The sequence below is a fragment of the Amphibalanus amphitrite genome, unplaced genomic scaffold (assembly GCF_019059575.1).
Source record: "Amphibalanus amphitrite isolate SeventyFive unplaced genomic scaffold, NRLGWU_Aamphi_draft 001027F_arrow, whole genome shotgun sequence".
NCBI classification, from domain to species: domain Eukaryota; kingdom Metazoa; phylum Arthropoda; class Thecostraca; order Balanomorpha; family Balanidae; genus Amphibalanus; species Amphibalanus amphitrite.
In genome coordinates, this window is record NW_024882521.1 from 39,754 (window position 1) to 54,298 (window position 14,545).

At 50.8% G+C, this 14,545-nt stretch overlaps 2 protein-coding genes across 6 annotated transcripts in view; one reads left to right on the plus strand and one right to left on the minus strand.

Annotated features, from left to right (window-relative positions):
• The first annotated feature begins 3,537 nt into the window (after positions 1-3,537).
• Positions 3,538-6,264, plus strand: LOC122369348 (ADP-ribosylation factor 5-like). Its single transcript, XM_043344030.1, has 2 exons — positions 3,538-4,467; positions 4,664-6,264. The coding sequence occupies exons 1-2, from the start codon at positions 4,105-4,107 to the stop codon at positions 4,862-4,864; spliced, it is 564 nt and encodes a 187-aa protein (XP_043199965.1). The 5' UTR covers positions 3,538-4,104; the 3' UTR covers positions 4,865-6,264.
• A 74-nt stretch (positions 6,265-6,338) lies between these two features.
• The window catches only part of LOC122369347 (neurexin-1-like), a 64,667-nt gene continuing 56,460 nt past the window's right edge, over positions 6,339-14,545 (minus strand). For 3 of the 5 annotated variants that reach the window (XM_043344025.1, XM_043344027.1, XM_043344024.1), the window contains 7 exons: positions 13,432-13,610; positions 11,756-11,927; positions 10,843-10,881; positions 9,731-9,963; positions 9,158-9,284; positions 7,860-8,027; positions 6,339-7,484 (listed from right to left, as the gene is read on the minus strand). In XM_043344025.1, coding sequence (XP_043199960.1) covers positions 6,901-7,484; positions 7,860-8,027; positions 9,158-9,284; positions 9,731-9,963; positions 10,843-10,881; positions 11,756-11,927; positions 13,432-13,610 — 1,502 coding nt within the window. In that variant the 3' untranslated portion in view covers positions 6,339-6,900. The remainder of the gene's footprint in view (positions 7,485-7,859; positions 8,028-9,157; positions 9,285-9,730; positions 9,964-10,842; positions 10,882-11,755; positions 11,928-13,431; positions 13,611-14,545) is intronic. The other 2 variants (XM_043344029.1, XM_043344026.1) reach the window with 1 other exon arrangement.

Here is a 14,545-nt window from a genome sequence, read left to right on the forward strand (position 1 = left end):
TAGAACACGATGGTGACATTCATTTTATCATATGTGTACGTGTTGGGCTCAAAAAGTTCATGTATCATTGTCGTGAAGAAGTCACGAGAAATTGCCGAGATTCAGTTCAAGATTTTGGAAAATGCGGAACGATAATCAATAATCGAAGATAGCCATTTGATTGTTCATGGTATTGGCAGTCTAATGGCGTTTACCGCATGTCTGTATGTCTATTCTGTGATTTTATATGGTTTTTTGAACATATGCCGTTTTTGGTCGAAAACTCAGAAATCATGACGTCACTAAAACCTCGATATCTCAAAAATTTTCCGACCGATTTTTTTGAAACTTTGTCACAATAAACTTCAATCAATTCTCTACAGGTACCCAAAATTTGGCGCGCCTGCGGCGCGCCGTTTTTATGCTATCGCCCAGCGAAATAAGTGGGGGCGTTTAACGCCCCCCCCCCCAGCAACTCGCGGGAAAGAAGTCTGCATTTGCCACAAGCGATGTCAATTGTCAAACTTTCCGTAATTTGGCTGTGTATAAGAATAAAAAGAGGGCTGGATGGCTGAAATGGAATAACATTAAATATTTTTAATGGCGAGGCAAAAGCGAAAACCTACCCGAAACCACAAACAAGTATGCAACATGCTGCTGTAAATGTCCAACCCAAGGCTATAGGTGGAACTCCGTCCAACCAGTGTATTTTTCACCGAAGTGCTCTCATAGGACGTGCAGTGTGCACACTGGCTTGGTCCAGCACCGCCCAATGTCATCACAGGTATGGAAGTAATCTGAATCTGGGCGTCGCTAACCACCGTGGAGTGGCCCGTTCCAAGGCAGTATGCCCGTTCTATCCTCTATCCTCCCATACCTACCTGACGCCGCCCCTACCGCGGCTTGGATGAGCCTTCCCCCCCCCCCCCCCCAGTGCCGGGCGGCCATGCCCCGCGGCAGTTAGCGACCGTGTGCCTGCGGGCTGCGGGGGTCTGTTTGGTGTCGCTGGATTCTTGGAGTGAGCACGTGGTTGACGTGAAATTGTGAAATTGAAGGACATGACAGTGAAGTGAGTCGTGTGAATTGCTCGAGTGGTCTACAGCGTAACAGTGCTTTTGTGAAATCATGTTGACTGTGACGAGGATCGGAAGTGTTCCATTTTTTTTCGGACGTGGTTTCGGATCTCAGCAATGGCGTCCCGGTGTTCGGACGAATTGAAGCATTGTGCGATCGGGCGGCCTGTCGAGGGATCGTTTCGGCCATCGGAAAGCCCATCCCAGGTAAGTTCCCGACACTTCGCTACTTCAACTTCTTCTTTTTTCAAGAGAACATGAGCGGAAACGTCGCTGGTTAGCGTCGGCCCGCATCAGGCGTGTTCGTCAATAATCCCCAGGGTATATAGAACGTGGTGGGCCAAATCTTTGAGGCTGGTGGGCCATTTCGGGTCACTGGTGGGCCATTTGGCCCACCAGTTAACATGTTAGCCGAGGCCCTGGCAGATTGTGGCCCACCCAGTGGAGCTGCCTACAGCGCTCAAAATGGCATAAAACGACTCGTCATGTCCTGAAGGCACTTTCCCAAGTTACCAATTTCACCTCGTAAGGTCACGTGGTGATCTTAGGTAATAGGTATTTACGGGTCAGGAAAACTACGGCAATTACGGCCAGGGCATCGTTTTTAAGAGAGTCCGTAACCTACGCCGGTTTTTGGGCTTGCATTGCAAGCGCATGTGAAGCTATAAATGTATTTCCCCTTCTCCCTTCTGTTCTTGCGACTTGCTTGCAAGATAAATAAATTCAACGATTCAAACTGTCATCATCGCTTCACATGCGCTTGCAAAAGTTGCAATACAAGTCCAAAAACCGCCAACCGGCGTAAGTTACGGACTCGCCTTATGAAACGAGGCCCAGATCTTAACCTGCGCCTCGTTGGGGTCTACCGAGCAACGCGCCCCCGGGGGGGACATTTTGCCCCCCCCCCCTAAGATCTCGAGAACCACGCAAAGTAGCGACAAGCAGCAAAGGTGTTGGATAGCCCCAACGGGGAACTACCTTTTGACCCAATTTCATTGACATCGGTCAAACCGATGACGTCACAGGTCAGGTCAAGTGTCGAATTTTCACCGTTTACAGGTATTTCAAGAAATGTGTTGTAAAATCGGGTAAAATCATGCATGGCATTGAACATCATCGATGGGGAACTGACATTGTTCGTCAAACACATATTTTGCTATTTGAGGTCGATGATGCCAGGTCAGGTCACAGAGGTCAGGTCACTGAGGGTCACATGTGAAAATGTGTGATGCATGTTTTATGGTTCATTTTACATGGAAAATGCTACCTTTGGTGGCGCTGTGAAAATTTGGTGGCGCTGTGCGCCGCCGTTTTCTTGCTATTTAGGGAAAACAAAACCTTAGGGGGCCATATTACCTACCCATATTACCCCCCCCCCCCAACCGGGCGAGAGTTAAAGAAACAGATGGGGATAATTGCAATTCGAGATAGCCTACATTCGATACTCGATAGCCCGTTCGATAGCCCACAGGTAGCCCTTCCTGCAAACTGTGTGAAAGTGACCTTGTTTGCCCTGGTCAGCGTGAACACAATGGGCCTTATCCCAGATTCAGCTTATTTTACGGAACACCTTGGATCAACTTGAAACTCGCACACAACATCGCCCTTATGGTTGGGAATACGTATCCCAAACCATTCGGCGACACTTTTAGCCTTTTGTTGACCTACCCAAGATTCTTACAGATAAGTTATCTGATAACCTACCTACCGAGTATGTAGTGTACAGAGGTCAACAAAGGTCATCATTCCCAAATTTGCGCAAAAGATTGTGGCCCATCCAGTAGAGCTAGAGCGATAAAAATCGCTCCAAATGACTCGCCATGGCCTTAAGTTCCTCCCATTGTATATTTTACTTCTAAAGGGCACGTGATTACTTAGGTCATTTACGGGTCTGGTGGAAAAAGCACCTGCAATAGGATAGGTAACAGGCTTAGCATACCTATACGAATGGAAATAATTGCAATGCAAAGCACTTAATTATATAGCTATTTATAGCTCGTAAAACTTTCCCTACAGATTGCTAGTGAATATTTTACAGCGTATCACTTGGACAATGTGAAATGATAAGAAATCTACACGCGTTTTGACTTTTGATGCGCACTAAAATTTTAAGGGAGCGGAAAAGACCAAAGGGGCTACAATTAAAAATGCAAGACGCAACGATCATTAGTTGCATCATGTAAAACAGCCTTTTTCCCACTGGGAATACTTATGAGCTACAGTGTGCAAAGAAACATACATGAACAATTTTTTTTCTTTCTATTCACTTCACATTTTGCAATCAGGTGAAGTGTGCAAGATATACGGTTTATGGTAGGACCCAGTTGGACCCGTCAGAAATTTTCCAAGAACCGGTCTGTACCCGTATGGGTCCAGACCGGTTCTTTGGACCGGGTCCTCGGGTCCACATTTTGCCACCTCTAAGTCTAGTATAGGTAGGTATGTGCAGTATTTGCTTGCATACTCTGGACTCGCAAATACACAGTTACCGCCTACAGGCCAGTGAAGTTCATCAACGCCCAACATATTCGGCGTGTGTGTGTGACCGTCACAGACGCGCGCCGCTCCATTGATCCCTACTTGGCGTCAGCGGCACAACAGGGGAGGGAACTCCTTCCGCGAAGGTCACTGACGTGACACATGACGACACGGAACGTCACAGCGGGCCGAGTCACGCGCGCCGACCAATCACCGAGCCGGCCGATCTCGGCGGCGGCCAATCGGTGTCGTCGGCTGCGGCGGGCGGCCCGGCTGACGGACCATTGCACCACGGGCCACGCTGGCCGGCGCCACGCTGGCTGGCCGATACGTGATGATACGTGAGCCCGGCCGCCTAGATACGCGAGTGCGAGCCGACAAATACAACAGCCATGGGAGGTAGGGCAGACACAGACGCGCTCTTGAGACTCGGCAGACGACAGGTGGAAAGCGGAGGATTGAACTACTTAGACGGTGCTGCATCTCAGTTGGCCAGACCGACGCGCCGAGTTCGTATTTGCGCTCAGCCTGCCGGAGTGTGTGCTGCTGAAGAAGTGTTCCCGGGTGATCAGCGATGGGTCTGCTGCTGTCACGTGTCCTCGAGTCGCTGGACGGCCTGGTGCGCACCCGTCAGCCGGTGCGGATCCTGCTGCTGGGTCTGGACGCCGCCGGCAAGACCACCATCCTGCACCGGCTGAAGCTGGGTGAGGTGGTCACCACCATCCCCACCATCGGCTTCAACGTGGAGACCATCGAGTACCGCAACATCAGCTTCACCGTCTGGGACGTCGGCGGTCAGAAGATCCTGCGGCCGCTGTGGCATCACTACTTCAGTAACGCCAAGGGCCTCATCTACGTGGTGGACTCGCTGGACAGGGAGCGCGTTCAGGAGGCGGCCGACGAGCTCGCTGACATGCTGCAACACGACGAGCTGCGGGTAAGGCCGCCGCGTCGGCTGGCGGATTTTGGGAAACGTTTATGTGGGCATTCTTATGTGGCGTTGGGAATGTGGTATCTTGCTGAATGCTGTACGCACTAGGCAGCTCATTCTTGATGACATTCTTTAAAGTTACATTATGCAGTGAGCCCTTTGCCGTTACGGTGTGCCTCTGACGATTCCCCTTGGGTTTCAGCACATCCCGGTGGTGGTCATGGCCAACAAGCAGGACATGCCGAGGGTGATGTCACCGAGCGAGGTCACCGAACGACTGGGCATGGGCAAAATGACCGGCCGCCCGTGGCACGTGCAGGCCACGTCGGCCACGCAGGGCGAGGGGCTGTACGAAGCCCTCGACTGGCTGTCCCGGGAGATCTCGCAGTCTCGACAGTACTAGTCGCATGATAATGGAGATCTCCCAGTCTCGATGGTGCTCGAGTCGCCTTGAGGCGGTTCATGCGACTCGGCGCTGCCACCGCCTTGAGCGCGGACCAGTGATCACAGCGCACAGCGGTTTTTATAGAAGTGCAAGCGGATGGGAAGTCATGCACCACTCTGAGTCACTGTTTGAGCAGGCTGCGGCTCAGCGCCTAGCGTGTGAAGACACCCGGATGCCTTATATCTTTACACTTTGCTCTCATTGCACACAAATAAATTGTGATTGCGGGGTCAGATACGTTCATCAGTCAGGGCCGATAATTGAAGGTTTAAGTTTCTATATCAATGAATCGGTACTTTCTGTTCGCCATCTGTCCAATCGCAGGTGTTTTGAATGCTGTTCTGTACAGTCGTTGTTATAATATGTGCAAGCCGCTTGTTTTCGTCCTAATGCCTAAGAGCTTTCGTTGTGTGTGATATGCTGAGTCCTGAACACGTTGACTTCAATGTTTGGGCCATGAATAATACTGGATTGTTATATATGCCTAATGCCTACTTTTTACATATGTTCTTTATAACGGTATTTCAAATAACTTTATAACAATAGCGACAACATAAGCCCATTTGCGGCCTCCTGCCTCGATTGCCTATTGGCGCAATTAAGATAGAGGTGCTTTTTCATATTATCGTTGAGTTCCTCAATAACACGTTTAGAGATGCGAAATACACTTTGATGACAGCGCACGGTAGTTCAGCTTGATGGAATTTATGATCGATGGATTCAACTTTCCGGAAATCACTCTTACGATGATTCACACGTCGCACCTCTTTTGCCAACAGTTCAACGTGATGGAAAATAAGTAACGAAACAAACACATTGGCACCTCGAAAGGTAATGAATCATTTTTGATGGCTTCTTTGGCGCGCTGGGACAATAAAAGGAACTCTTCAGTGCAGCTGTGGAAATATTGGTTTGGAAAACAAAATATTAAACATGTCATAGCATAGCATCGATGGAACTGTTGTAGGACACAATCTGAGGTGCGCAAACTCATTGATAGATATCCATTATCCTCCTTTACTCCCGGAAATATTGCATCGACCCTTACTATTAACCCGAGAATGTGATGGCAGGCACTAGCAGGCAAACCGTGCAGGTTAAATCGCATCATAGGACAAAATAGCGAATAAGCTATAGATTACGCTTTTTTACGACGCTATAGCTATGTTGGTTCACGGGTTGACGCCGTTTTGTCAATAAATGTCATAAATGTCACTATCGGAAATTTTGACTATTAATCACCTGGCGTGACCTTAGTTGTAACCTGGACAATGTCATAAGTATTTTTATGGCACTTGCTGAGAGTTGTCGATCGCTTTTTCCACGCCTTTCAATACATATCTTGCTTTGGGAGAAAATCATATGTGACCAAGATCATAGAAAAGCTGGGTGAAACTCGTACCTGGCCGCGAGGTATGTGGTGTAGCCGGGCCGAAATGCGCCACCGTTTCCGGTATGGAGTGTATTATACGGTGCCGAGTGGACACCCACCCACTCGGCAATGATGTATTCCCAAGCACGGATATATACTATAGACTCGGAGGAAGCAGCCTCTCACAACATGAACGTCACAACTGCTTCACTGTGGACCGAACGGGACGAGTGGCCCAACAACATGGCATCAACAAACGGAACGGCGCCCTGGAGAGACCCTGGAGTGGCCGGGCGCCCTCGAACGCCCGGCGGTGGTCGGCGCCCGGCGCGGCGCGGGTCGGCGCCCATTGTCCGCCGGTCGCGCACCCATCGACAACTCGCACAGTCGCACCGCGCGCTTTGATTGGTTGGCCGCCGCGTGGCGGCGAGGCGCGACCCAACAGCTAAAGCGAACATCACATATGAAATCATCTTATAAAAGCGAGAATCGGGCTGCGGCGGCGGCGGCACGGAACAAGAGCTGGGTACATCGAGACTGAGGGAGGCCTGCCTACCGCCGCGCCACCGCGCCCAACAACGAGCAATATCACTACCGACTGGTCCAGTGTCTGTCTCTCTCACTACACGTACCACTCTTTGACATCCTTGGTCTTCTTGGGCCGCGGTGGCCGGGGCAGCAGCGCCCCGGGCGCGCCGCTCAGTTCGGTCTGTCCGCCGGCGGCCAGCAGTGGCGGCTGAGGCGAGCCGGCCCGCCCGCCGCCCGCCAGGTACGCCTTGCTCTCGTCCGCCTTGAAGCGACGCTCGTTGCGGCCCTGCACCTTCAGCACGATCAGGATGCAGATGATGACGACGATGAGCGCGCCGGCGATGATTCCGATCACCATGGCCACGTACTCGCCCGGTTCCTCGGCAGGCCGGTTCGGTGCTGTCGCGGGAGTGCGTGCTGACGGCGGCGGCGGCGGCGGCGGAGGCCACTCGACCCCGTTGGCCGGCAGACGGCTGCCGGGGGTGGTGGCCCCGTACACTCGCCACGAGGGTGTGGCCCGCGGCGTCGTGTGCCGCCACGTCGGCCCGGTGCGGGGCGTCGTCACCCTCCACTGTGATCGAAGTGTGGTCGTGGTTCTGGTAGTCGTAGTGGTAGTGGTCGTAGTAGAAGTGGTAGAAGTAGTCGCAGCGCTGTTGATTGGCTTCCTCGACGTTGGCACTGAAAACAAGAAGTCTCGCTTAGAATCACTCTTACTTATTCCCGCCTTCTGATTCCGAGACATGGAATCGGTGGAGAGTGGAGACCTGTAGCGCACCCTACCAAACTATTAGGTCTGGCCGACAGGTGGCACTAGTATCCTGCGCCGTAAGTTATGCTGTGCCGCAAAACTGCCAGCTACTCACTGAACTGTGACTGGAAGATCGGCCTAGATTTCTACCGTTAACATTTACGTTATGATGGATACAAAATTGACACTATAACACACTGATAAGGTGCACCCAAAGGACACATTGCAGCACGCCAACACGTAATTCCCCTGGGTATTGATCTCTACGATCCCAACCCCGCGGCGACTGGTGGATTGGAACACACCTCTCCACTGGCCGTGGCCGCCGCGCACGCGTCCCCTTCCCCCGTCCATTTCGTCCGGCGGGTGTCCTGATCCGTTCAAACAGTCCTCGTCATCACACGGCTTGGCCGGCGGCGGCGGCCGGTCCCGCGTCGGCGGCCGAATGTACACCGGCGTCACCAGGTCATCATCTGCGGCACACGTCATCATGATGTTAGACAGATCATGGGTACATATTTCGTTATCGCGGGGACATATTCCATCGCGCGGGGAAGTGGTGGCATTTTCCTAGCCCGGTCCAGAGGGATAAGTAAGTGGGGTGGATGGAATGGAAGTCATATTAAAACAGCATTGGGCTTTGTGTATACTGTCCTAAAAAGGTGAGTTGCCTACGCTGTAACGGCCGTTTTTGTGCTAATGACATGGTGCAAACGTGTGGAAGGAATCGTCGTGAATTATGATATTGCAGACTGGCTATCTCACAAACTTCTATATATTTTTTAAGAAGAGCTCGTTCATTTTCTGGCAGCCAAAACAGGCCTCGGTCTTCGTCAACAGAAGTTGCACGTTAGGTTTTTGACGTGTTCAGTGTTCCTCTTGGCTGGCTGGCAGGGGTATTTCATGTCGGTGACATCTAAGTTGTGACGAGTTACGAGCACATGGAGCTCGGAGCAGCTGCACTAACTCAGCTCGGAACTGTAAATTGGCGGACGGCTGCCGCGCTAACATCGTTATACAAAATGGCAAAGGTCATGAGAGCTCTCTGTCTGACTGTAAACCAGGTGCTACAGAGCAGGGACGGTGTCACCCACCCGTACTCAGAAACTTAACGAACGGAAGCATTGTGTTTCCGTTTACCGTTAAAGATACTCTTGGGCCACCTATATTTTCATGCCATGTCGCCTGCCGGGACTTTTTGCAGAGAACCCCGCTGGAAAGCTCAGTTTGCCATTGAGCTGAATAGTGAATAACTAGTCGTTGACTGAAGGATAGGTGTTTGCAGTCTCCATTGTTTGAAGACGTGGACAGTAATGTGTCGAACAGACCGTGATGACCGGAGAAACGATGTAGGATTGATGGGTTTCGAAATAGTGGTTTGGGTACTCGTATAATAGCATCTAATTGGTGCAGAAATAGTGGGATGGTATTCGGGCGCGGGACTGCCGCCCTGATTGAGCTGTCCTGAAGTCTGATGGTCATCAGAAAGCTTTACAATGCACATTGCACAAACTGCCACATCACCAAGCACATCCGGACAACTATCACATCTGCCACCATCTCTATGGCGCTTGACGACATTGTAAATGCTGTATGCACTGACTTGCGTCCATGTCGGACTTGTAGACGGCCGAGCACTCCTGGTCGTCCGTCTCGCCGCAGCCGGAGCCGGCTCCCGAGTAGATGAGGTCGTCGTTGATACCCGGAGACGGGCCCGCCGCTCCAGCCACCTGATAACGGCAGCGGGAGACGGTTATCGACCCACCGAGCGGCGAAGGGCTTTGCTCCGACTAGGTAAAGGACTAAAACGACTAGCATTTCTAGTTGGGATTATCTGATCGCCCAGCCATGGGTACAAAATTGCTCCAGTAAAGCTTCCTACAAAGATGCACATTGTTGTCTGCAAAATACCTTTTTTTGGTGAATGGTCTCTCAAGATATTGATAGTGCTGTCGTTTGGGCAAGATCACAAGTTCATGCAATAACACATATAATTCAACACACTGAACAGTGAACACCGGTGAGAAGAGAACGCATTCTGTGATGTCAAAGCCTCTGTGCGACTGTGCGCGCTCTTCTGTATGCGGCTTGTGCGACCCCCCACCAAGATCTAATACATCAACTTCCCAGCAGACAGAACATCCCACTCGCCCATTCGACCGTCGCCAGAACTCACGGCCTGCATCTCGCTGTGCCGGAAGTAGGCATCCTTGATGCGCGAGGGCAGCGCGCGGATGCTAAGCTCGCCGGCCAGTCGGACGTCGCGGCTGTTCTCGGCCGCCTTCTCCAGCACCCGGTGGCCGTTGACCACCACGCCCGAGATGAGACCCTCGAAGTTGTCGGAGCGCGCCGAATGACCCCCTCCGACGGTAACCACCGAGGGGGCGTGGAACACGTCGTGCTGGTGACCTTTGAGGGGGGTGGGTTAAGGTCAGGGTCACATGACAGGTCGGGTGTGCAGTGATGGTGACCGCAGAGGAACCGGCACAGAACCTGCCGAGTGGAGTGATGTGATCAATGGCAGATCTGTGGAAACCAAATCGTGGATCTCTGATAACTTAACACAACTGTTCTGAGAAAGTTTGAATTATAGATTGGCGACTGATGTGGGCTCTCAAAGATGATCTGTTTCTTACACATCGATGGTAAGCATGCCTATGTGCAACGAACTAACAGTCATGCGGTGCTAAGAAAAGGGATCGGCCCTAGGCAAAATACGTGAGCTAACAAGAGTCTGCGCTTCTTATTCTTAGCCTCATAGGATCTCGCTTCAAGATATTGTCGATCGCAATATTGCCACCAATATGATAAGATGAATGGTCGTCCTCTTTTAATGCATTTTGCATTCCTGCGGCCGGGCGGGCCGGGTAGCCAATTATGCGTTCTATGTATGGATGAATTATTTACTTCCAAGATCTCTTCTCTACATAGAAAGAGCAGAAACTGCAAAGAAGAGGTGCGTCAGAGGTGCTCGGTGCTCAGAGAACATCACGGGGTGCTGAAAAGTTCATCAGAGGTAACGGCTCAGTACGCCAGGTAGTGCTTTGTGTGCCAGAGGGGCTCACATTTTCAGATATAGGCACTCTGTGCGTCAGGGGCGCTCAGTGCTCACCGCACCACGAATATGTGACGCGTCAGGGGCGCTCAGTGTTCCAAGAGAAGGGTGCAGGGTGCGTCAGTGGTGCAGGGTGCGTCGCGCGCGCGGTGCTGGTGCTGCGATATGACGTCATCACGCCAGTCGTGTGACGTCATACCGGTGCTGTCACAGACACACAAACTGTATCTCACCCCCCGAGCGACGGCGGCGCGCACGCTGAGTCAGCAGCTCTGAAAGCGCCCGGCACTCCATGAATGGACGGACAAGTCACCCAAGACACACACAACCATATGTATGTTCCACATGATGGATGAAACGAGGCCTACAATCTGTCAGACGCATGGGACATACGTAGAAGAAATTGGCTGGGGTGGCAATTCACTCATTCCAAGTCATAAATAACGCCTTTTCTTACTGTGCTCATCATGTCATCAATACATGATGATGCTATTTCAAGATATTCCTTGATCCTCCTGTGCACTGTAGCCATGTTTATGTTCACCTCATTCTGTTCGAGTGCAACTTTTCTCCTTTCAAGTTTTATTTTCGGGTTTGTCGTCAGTCTGCTATCAACAGCAGCTAATTTACTTTCTACAATTACTTGTTTGGCCGATACTATCTAAAGTCAACCCTAGGTAAACTACAATTTTTACTGAACTATGGCTAGCATCGCTGTCTTCGTGAAACAAGCATCAATCGAACTCAGCTATAACGACAACGATATGAAGATATCGTGTCGTACTATTTCTGAGCATGCTAACGATACTTTCTAACATTGGCTGAACTATTTCGCTGCCTCGCTTTCCACAGAGCATAGTTATAGGTTTTGTCGGCACATCCAAAGCAGTTCCGCAGGCTGCATGGACTGATCCGAGAGCCTCTTCCCCACAGCCATCCTCACTCTGTAAGCATTCCAATTTTAACCGAGTGTCTATATGCACCCCAAGCGCTATGAAAGCGAATCGAGTTTCCCTCTCGGACCATCTTCCAAAGCCGGTTACGGCCGTCGCATGAGATGAATCCATAATCCCGCCCTGTGACCGTCTCCGTCTGTCTCGCTGGGGTGGCGTTCGGATCTTTTGGGCCGACGGGGACTGCACTGACCTCGTGGGAACTTGGTCTGGACAGGCCGGTGGTCCAGCTGGAGGGTGGAGTTGGGTCCGTTGCGGGTCACCCGTACCACGTGGTACTGGCCGTCGTCAGCGCGGGCACCCAGGTCGGAGATGGACAGCGTCTCCGAGCCCACGTCGTACACCATGTACACGTTGCTCTCGATCTGGGGAAAAGATAGGGTGCGGAGGGTTAGCGGACCTTGACGTGAGCTATTGCATTCGAGCCATGTGGGATACGCAATATTACTCCTTTGCATTCAATTAGGCTCGATGTTAAGTGTATACATTGCTAAGGGAATGGTCAAAGTGAGCGATTTGTACGATTACGATAGACATCGAATGTTGTCTGCAAATGAGTTGGCATTAAAGTACGACTTACACCCATTACCATGTCAATCGTTGATTAGGACAATCCCCGAGAATTGGCGTGAACTGCTGAACGTAGAGGAGCCTATCACAAGGGTCAGAAATAAGGTCACGCAAGAACTATTAGAAACAAAGAAAGTAGTAAGATGGGCGTATCTGAAAATTATCAGAGAAAATCAGGCGAAGCCGATTGCATGCATTAAGTGGCAGGAAGAACTGGGGTTACCAGCAACTTATGATTGGGATAGAGCATTTAACTTTGTGTACGCAATTAGTGAAGATCGAAAGTTAAGATGGTTGCAATATCAGTGTTTACATCGTTTCTTACCCACGAATAAGCGTCTGTATATGTATGGCCTAATTGAAACAAACAAGTGTCGGAGTTGTCCAATGTATCAAGAATCTATTGGACATCTTTTTTGGCATTGTCAGGTAGTGGCGAGTTTCTGGCGTCAGTTGAAGGACAGATTCAGGGTAAGAGAGGAGCTGTCTCTACAACAGATAATATGCGGGGTCGAAGGCGAAGCTCACTTTGTTGATCGCTTAAATCTACTGATTTTGGTAGCCAAACAGTATATTTGGAATTGTAGAGTTAGTAACCGACCGGTAACCTTCCAGACCTTTATCAGCACGCTGCAACAGTACAGTCTTATGGAAAAGCATGTGGCGCAAATAAATGACAAAATGGATAGATATGATGCCCTGTGGAGGGTCACGAATGCCGTTATTAGTTGATCCGAACTGCTTACGTATGTCGTCACTTTTATTTGGGTTCGTTTGCTTATTTTTTTCTTTTCTTTTTTGCTTTGTTTGGTTTTGTGTTTTGTGTTTTTTGTTAAAAAGTCTGTTAGTAAAGCTGTTAAGCTATGTGTGTCATATTATGTTGTAATTTTGTATGTAATGTTTGTGTGCGTTTGTTTTGCGTGGTTAATGGTGGTCAAATGATCAAATAAATGGCTAGAAGTTGAAAAAAAAGACACCTATGGTTGTAATGCATGCAGACGTGCCTATAGGATAGCTTGAAGTTGGAGAAAGGGAAAACATTCAAACATTTCATAATGCTGACAGGATGCACTGCGACGTGTAATAATAAAATGATGACATCTGAAAAAAAAGATCTGAAATATCGCCTTTAATCGGGCAAGGGAACGCAAAGATTCGCATGTCTTTATCATTTGGTACACCCGATAGACATCTGCTGACAACGTTAACTTTGAAAACCTGGAACGATATTCGTACAACTCTACAGCTCTATATTGTCTGTGGTGATTTAGTCACCCGTGTTGCTAGTGCTCCACTAACCAGTTTGATCTCCAGGTAGTCTGTGTGCGTGTCCGAGTCGATCCTCAGAAGGGTGCCGTCCGGTTTGGTCGTGCTGAAGCCGACGGCTATCAGGTCGCTGCGCCGGTCGGGTCGCCGGTTCCGCTCGTACTGGTACTCGATCTGACCACCTCCTGGACCGAACTCGTAGCTCACAGACTCTGTGAAACACGAGTGAGAGCGTGATGTTGGAACTGGGAACGTCAGTGAGACATCGCATGGCGATGGAAGGGTTTTCACCCTCCTGCTATGAGCGCCATGCATCGATGAAGATACGGCATAGACCTACGACGTGTAATAAGTTGCTGATTTTGAGATTATTCTGCATTTTTTTTCACCCTGACCTTCAGAGTCATTGAGTTGTAGAGGTACCATTTCGTACCTGTAGAGGTATCATTTCGAGCGGGGTTTCAAAGGGCCCACTGCGCCCTTGTCGCCCACGGCAGACCCGTAGGCCAGCCGGACTAGCTGTCTGATGAGACCACCGGGGAGCCCCTACGCTGACAAGTGGGTGCGCAGAACGAGCTGCGACGCTCCGGCCCATTGTCCAGCGGCCTTACGGGCCGACCGAGTTACTCTGCCACCGCGCGATGGCTTTGAATACACCGGGGACGAGGCGCGAATAAGCGTCGCCACTCTTAATTTCGCTCTGTGGCAGGCCGGTGGCGGCCGGCTCAACTAACGGCGGCCGTAACTCGGACGGTGGTGGCGGGTACGCCACACGGTCCGAGTAACGACCGTCCTAACTCAGCGGCGGTGACGCCATCCGGCGGCGACGCACGGCCGGCCGCGATTGAACGGGAGCATCGGGCGCACGGCGGGCTCAATCAGACGCTCCACTGGCGCGGAGGCAGGGGTGGCACCAACAGGGTCCGTCCAAAGGTCACGGTCAGCGCATTCATCGGCCGCCGGCGGGGACGGGCAAGTCTGCAGAGTTGCAGGGTATATTCTCACGTTTACCTTAAGTTTACTTTTAACAAGGCACAGTGTCAAGTTTGATTGTTTATTAGAAGGTAATGCAAATTATTTTTAGAAGACAGTGCAGTGCTTTGAATGGGCGTATTTAAGGCCAAAATCCATGCAAAACAGAACTTCA

Bases quoted from the DNA above. Each gene is read 5' to 3' on its own strand.
- LOC122369348 (XM_043344030.1), top strand. From the start codon at position 4,105: ATGGGTCTGCTGCTGTCACGTGTCCTCGAGTCGCTGGACGGCCTGGTG. The intron at 4,468-4,663 runs GTAAGGCCGCCG...CTTGGGTTTCAG, and splicing joins TGCAACACGACGAGCTGCGG to CACATCCCGGTGGTGGTCAT.